The sequence below is a fragment of the Marmota marmota genome, unplaced genomic scaffold (assembly GCF_001458135.2).
Source record: "Marmota marmota marmota unplaced genomic scaffold, marMar, whole genome shotgun sequence".
Taxonomy (NCBI): domain Eukaryota; kingdom Metazoa; phylum Chordata; class Mammalia; order Rodentia; family Sciuridae; genus Marmota; species Marmota marmota.
The window spans coordinates 28,118,114-28,123,605 of record NW_026000185.1 but is presented as its reverse complement, the minus strand read 5'-3'; the positions used below and the strand labels follow the sequence as shown (position 1 = coordinate 28,123,605).

The 5,492-nt window shown below is 55.1% G+C and overlaps 1 protein-coding gene across 1 annotated transcript in view; it reads right to left on the bottom strand.

The window, feature by feature from the left end:
• Positions 1-352, bottom strand: part of Hspb1 (heat shock protein family B (small) member 1) — a 1,999-nt gene extending 1,647 nt beyond the window's left edge. Inside the window, exon 1 of the mRNA XM_048790091.1 lies at positions 2-352. Coding sequence (XP_048646048.1) covers positions 2-200 — 199 coding nt within the window. The 5' untranslated portion in view covers positions 201-352. The remainder of the gene's footprint in view (position 1) is intronic.
• Between the last annotated feature and the right edge of the window lie 5,140 nt (positions 353-5,492).

Sequence of the window (5,492 nt, the reverse complement as noted above, 5' to 3'; positions counted from 1 at the left end):
GCCCCGGGGCCCTCGGCGGCGGGCAGCGGGCGCACGTAGCCCGGCCAGGCGCTGGAGCTGAACCACTGCGTCCACTCCTCCGGCAGCCGGGGCAGCCCGAAGGCCTGGTCGAAGAGGCGGCTGTGGTTCGGGTACCAGTCGTGGAAAGGGTCCCAGCTGGGGGTCCGCAGGAGCGTGAAGGGCACGCGGCGCTCGGTCATGCTGGCTGCTGGCTGTGCTGGGCGGTTCAATGCGCGTCGGGCTGAGATCTGAGAAGTGCTGGGTTGGGGCCCCGGCTGCGCTTTTATGGGTCTCCAGCCGGGTATTTTTAGCAGGCGGTGCTTCAGGTCTCTATTAATGGCAATGACCAGTTGGGGGCCGTCCCTCCCCCTGCATTCCTCCCACGGCTTATGAGGGGCAGCGGGCGGGGCGAGGAAGGTTCTGCCCACATCTGGAAACTTCTCTTGTTTAGGAAAACAAATGACAGGAGAGCACGGGAGCTGGAATTGTGCCCATCGCATGGCGCACTCAGCCTGGGCGTTAAAGCGCTGCGGGAGGTGGCCCGTGGCCCGCCCCATCCTTTTGTTAAGGAGATCAAAGCCCAGAGTGGTTGGATTACTTGTCCAGGGCGGGGGCCCCACGACTAGGAAGTGGTAGAGGTAGGTTTGGACCAGAGGGGCCCCGTGATGAGTTGTGACCTAGAACCGAGTGGGGTGGTATTTGAGAGGGTGGACTTCAAGACCGGACTGCCTGAGGCCACTGGATCTGCCACCAAGAGGGTGAATTTGTATAAGTTAAGCTCTGTGCCTTACTTTCCCGCGGTGGGACACCAAGATGTTGCTGGTGTTGTTGGAAGGGGCCAGGGATTCAATGACTTCATGCAAGTGAAGACTTTAGCCGGGAGCCTAGTGCCTCATAGTTGGTAGTTAACTGTTCCCCGCCTGGAATTGGAGATGGCCGAGTTAGCCTTTCCCCTCCCTTCTCCTGAGCAGTGGGGCTGGCCCACCTGGCTGAGACTCTGGTCAGTAGGGAGGTTATTGTCAAATTTCCCCATATCTATTTTTCCTCTAGAAGCCCTGGCCAGGGAACCTCAGTACAACGAATTTGAATCCAGTCTGGCCTTTACAATTGGCTTCCTGTCTGATTTTGGCCAAGGCCCTGCTCCTATGGTCTCAGTTTCCTTTTTGCAGCTTATGGACTTAAAATCTGCCCCCCCCCAGCACTTTTTTTTGCTGTTGTTACTGATGTTGTTACCAGAGATTGAACCCAGGGATACTTATCTACCCAGCCCTTTTTTAATATTTTAGTTAAGAGATAGGGTCTTGCTGAGTTGCTGAGGCTGGCTTTGTACTTGAGATCTTCCTGCCTCAGCCTCCGGAGCTGCTGGGATTACAGGCATGCGCCACCCAAATCCCCTTTGGCTTATTTTTTTTTAAATAATTATTTTTTAGTTTTAGGTGGACACAATATTTTATTTTTATGTGGTGCTAAGGATCGAACCCAGTGCTTCACACCTACCACTTGAGCCACATCCCCAGCCCCCTCCCTTTGGCTTATGACTCCTACCACACAGGGGGCAGAGTGTGGGTCAAGAGACTGAGTTAACACAAATTTGCTTGGAGCCTAAGGCTCACCCCTTGATCCTCTTCCCCCACCTGACCACCTCTGGGGTCCAGGCCCCCGATCTCCCAGCTCAGAAGGAGGTGCTCAGCCTGAGGGTGCTGCTCCCCTCCCTGCACAGATGTGGTCTGTTCGGCTTTCCTTTTTCCTGACTTAGGTTCTGTTTTCCCTCCTCTTTAGCTGAGGCTCCAGAGGTTGACTGGCCACTGTCTCTGTAAAGCACCAACATGTCAGCCTCTTCACACTGGGGTCCCCTGGGCTCCCTACTTCCTCTTTCCCACCCCATCCTTCCGGCTGCATGTCCCAGGGTGCAGTCTCCACTCCTGCCAATTATATATATATTAGTTGTCTGTGAACCTTTATTTAACTTATTTATTTATATGCAGTGCTGAGAATCAAACCCAGAGCCTCACACATGCCAGGCAACTGCTTTACCCCTGAGCCACATCCCCAGCCCTCACTCCTGCCAATTCTATAGGAGACTGAGGCCTTGTCCTACCCAGACCCAGACTCTAGGGACACTGAAGGGACTGGCAGGTGGACTCCAGGCCACTTACCTTGATGAGCCTCAGTTTCCTTATTATTATTATTATTATTAGTTGTAGTTGGACACAATACCTTTATCTTATTTTATTTCTTTATTTATCTTTATGTGGTGCTGAGGATCGAATCCAGGGCCTCACACGTGCCAGGCAAGCGCTCCACCACTGAGCCACACCCCCAGCCCCTCAGTTTCCTTTCAGAGAGAGAGCTCATGGGTGCCTCTCTTTCCTGCCCACCCGTTCTGCATCAGGGTAGAGTCGGGCTGGGTCATGAGTCCCAGGTCAGCCCAGGAGAGAACGCTGAGATCCTGGAACGCTCAGGGGCCAAGAGTAGACAGCACCCAGGATACCTGCCCTCACCCTCTGCCCCCTTCCCTTGCTAGGAGCTGGGAAGGTCTCAGCTGGAAGCTCCTGGCTGTCCTCCTAAGTGTCTTAGGAAGCTGCAGGCCTTAGTTCCTGGCACTCCCAACCCCGCCCACTTCCAGCTCCTCTATAAATTCAGGTGAGATCAGAAGATAGAGACCTGCCCTTCTCTGCCCAGGCTGGAGCCCAGGGTTCCCCACCCAAGAGAGAGCTGTCAGGTGTGGTCATGGGAGCTTTCAAGTGGGGCCCTGCCAGGCCCACCCACGCTGCTGGTGGCTGCCAGCACTTTGTAGACACAAGCTTCCTTCATCTTGCCTGAAACCAGGGCGAGGAGAGTCCACCCCACTGCCCAGGCTGGGGAAGGTGGTGCAACCCAGGTCACACTGACCCGCCCCGCCTGTCACTCACAGTCAGCGATGTCCCCTTCTGTGGGCCGTTCTTGAGGGATGACTCTGAGATCAGCTGATCACAAAAGGGGGGACACCGAGGTTGCACGGGGAGCAGGGAGGACAGGGATGAGAAGCTGGGTTTTGGGGTCAGACAGGGCTGGGCTGTTCACAAATCTGGTGACCTCTTGAGCGCACATGTCCCCATCTGCAAAATGGGGCTAATGATGCCCCACCCGTTTGACAGCAATGCCGCAAGTCCCTAATGTGATAAGGTGCGTTGAGTGCCTGGTGCTCAAACTCCCTCAGTGTTCTCTTGAGGGTCTTTTGCTTTGTATATTGTGGCTTCAAACAGTGACAATTACCCAGTTGTATGTGCTTTATGGCGTATACATACAAAGCTCATCTGAGACCCCTTTTTCAGATGAGAAAACTGAGGGCCAGAATTGCCACAGGGTCTCACTGGGTGCCATGGCGCCTGCCAGTAATTCATGTGACTTGGGAGGCTGAGGCAGGAGGACCCCACGTTGCAGGCCAGCCTCAGCAACTTAGCAAGGCCCTAAGCAACTCAGTGAGACCCTGTCCCTAAATAAAATACAAACAGGGCTGGGGGTGTGGCTCAGGGGTTAAGCGCCCCTGGGTTCAAGCTGGTCAGGGATGGGAAGGGTTAGAGTTCAGGACTCCCACTTCCTCAGGGAGAGACTTCCCAGGCAGGGGGCTTCTGGGACACAGGGGCAGGGGGCAGGACAGGGAGGGCTGGACGAGGTCCTCTGGGGTCCTTGGCACTCCTAACCAAGTGCCTTTGCCCCAGGAGGCTGGACTCTCCACCTGGCAGCCAGGCTTGTCAAGCAGAGCCAGGGTTGAGTGGCAGTGCCCACTGTTGGTGGTCTGTGTCCCGCTGCAGCAACAGGACCCTGACTTTTCAGGGGTGGTTTTTCTGAGATAAAGAGAACCCCTTGGGCTGGGGGTATAGCTGAGTGGTACAGCATCTGCCTCGCACACCCGGCCCTGGGCTCCATCCCCAGCACTGCAGAGAGAGAGAATGAGAGAAAGAGCGAGAGAGAGAGAGAAGTGGGGGGGAGGAGAACTTTACCCCCATAGGGATTTCCGAGAAGCTATAGTGATGGATCACAGTCCCATCTCCTTCAGTGCCCTCTGTAGGGTCTGGAGATTCCTTCATGGGAGGACCCCTCCTTGTAACTAACCCCTAAATCTGGGGCACTCTGCAGAAGCTGCAAGACCAACCTCCACCCCTTGCACTGTGCCCGAGGTTTTGGCCACACGGGCCACGCCCTTGACAGGTCTCTGCCAACTGCAGCTCAACCAGCCCCTCCCTAGCTGGCCCAGCCTCAGAGAAAGCACTAGAGTGTTCTGGCAGCTGCTCCAACTCCCTCCGGAGCTGCTGAGAGAGCTGATGACTGATGGTGGCACCAGCCACTGGGTCTGCTGGGACTAAAAATGAAGGCAGCTGTCATTAAAGCAAATGGGGGCAGGGGGCACTAGATCTTTCTGGAAACATCTAGACACTCCCTCTCTAGGAGTATGTTTCCTCAAACCCAGGTCCAGCCTGCCTCCCCTGCTAGGCCTCTGGTTTCTGGCTGGCCTGGGGGTCACCGCCCACCCCCACAACACTGGGGAAGGAGGCAGGGCTGGGGATCCATCCTCTGGACCCTCTTGCCCTTGGCTGTCTAGCAGAAAGAAGCTGTCTGGCTTGGGAGTCCGCGGACCTGGATGTTTTTGGCTTTGGTTGGCCGGAGGCCAGCACAGTGACTCATTCTCTTCATCTGCACAATGAGACCATGGGACTGCATGTTCTGGAAGGCTCCTTTCAGGGCCATGAGTCAAGTTTCTCCTCCACTCGGCCCCCCTCTGGCCTGCTCCTTCGCAGTCAAAATGCTGCAGGATGGGGGTATTTGGGCAGTGGTGACTGAGATTCTCTGCTTGACCAAACTTAGGTGCCTGAGTGATCTCCTAGGTCATTTGTGCACTTCCTTGTAAAATCCAGTTTTGGCAAGAGCCCAGATCAGTCAGTTAATCTGCAGCCTTCCATGTCTGGTCAGGTTCCTGGTCCTCCTCCACCCCTAATCCCCACAGCTGAAGTCCCACACCCCTTGGCCTGCCTTCAGCTGGAACCCTGCCAGATGGGACTAGCCTGAAGCCCCCTCACTCCCGAAGGCTCCTCTTAGTCATTTCCCATCCACTAGCCCCACCCTGTGCCTAGGCTGACACTTCCTCTTGCCCCCTGAAAGTGGTACTCGGCTCCACAGCAGTGTCCTGAGCCCGTCTCATGGTCCTGGATAAAATCTTCCTCACCAGGTTCTGGCAAATGTCACTGAGTACTTTCTCTTTTTAACAGTGGAGGCAGGAGAGGGGAGGCTGGGGAGACATTTACCGGGCCCAAGAAACAGACCTCCCTTCCCTGTTGGTCTGCTGGGCCTGGGCCTGACTGGGGTCTGCTTTAAATCAGAGTAAGGTGATGAGAGGGGATGGGTGTGAGGCCTGAAGAAATAACAAATAGGTAGAAAGGAGAAAGGAAAATAAAACAGAGTTAAATAAAATAAAATAATTAATTAATTCTTGGGACCAGGGATTGAATCCAGGG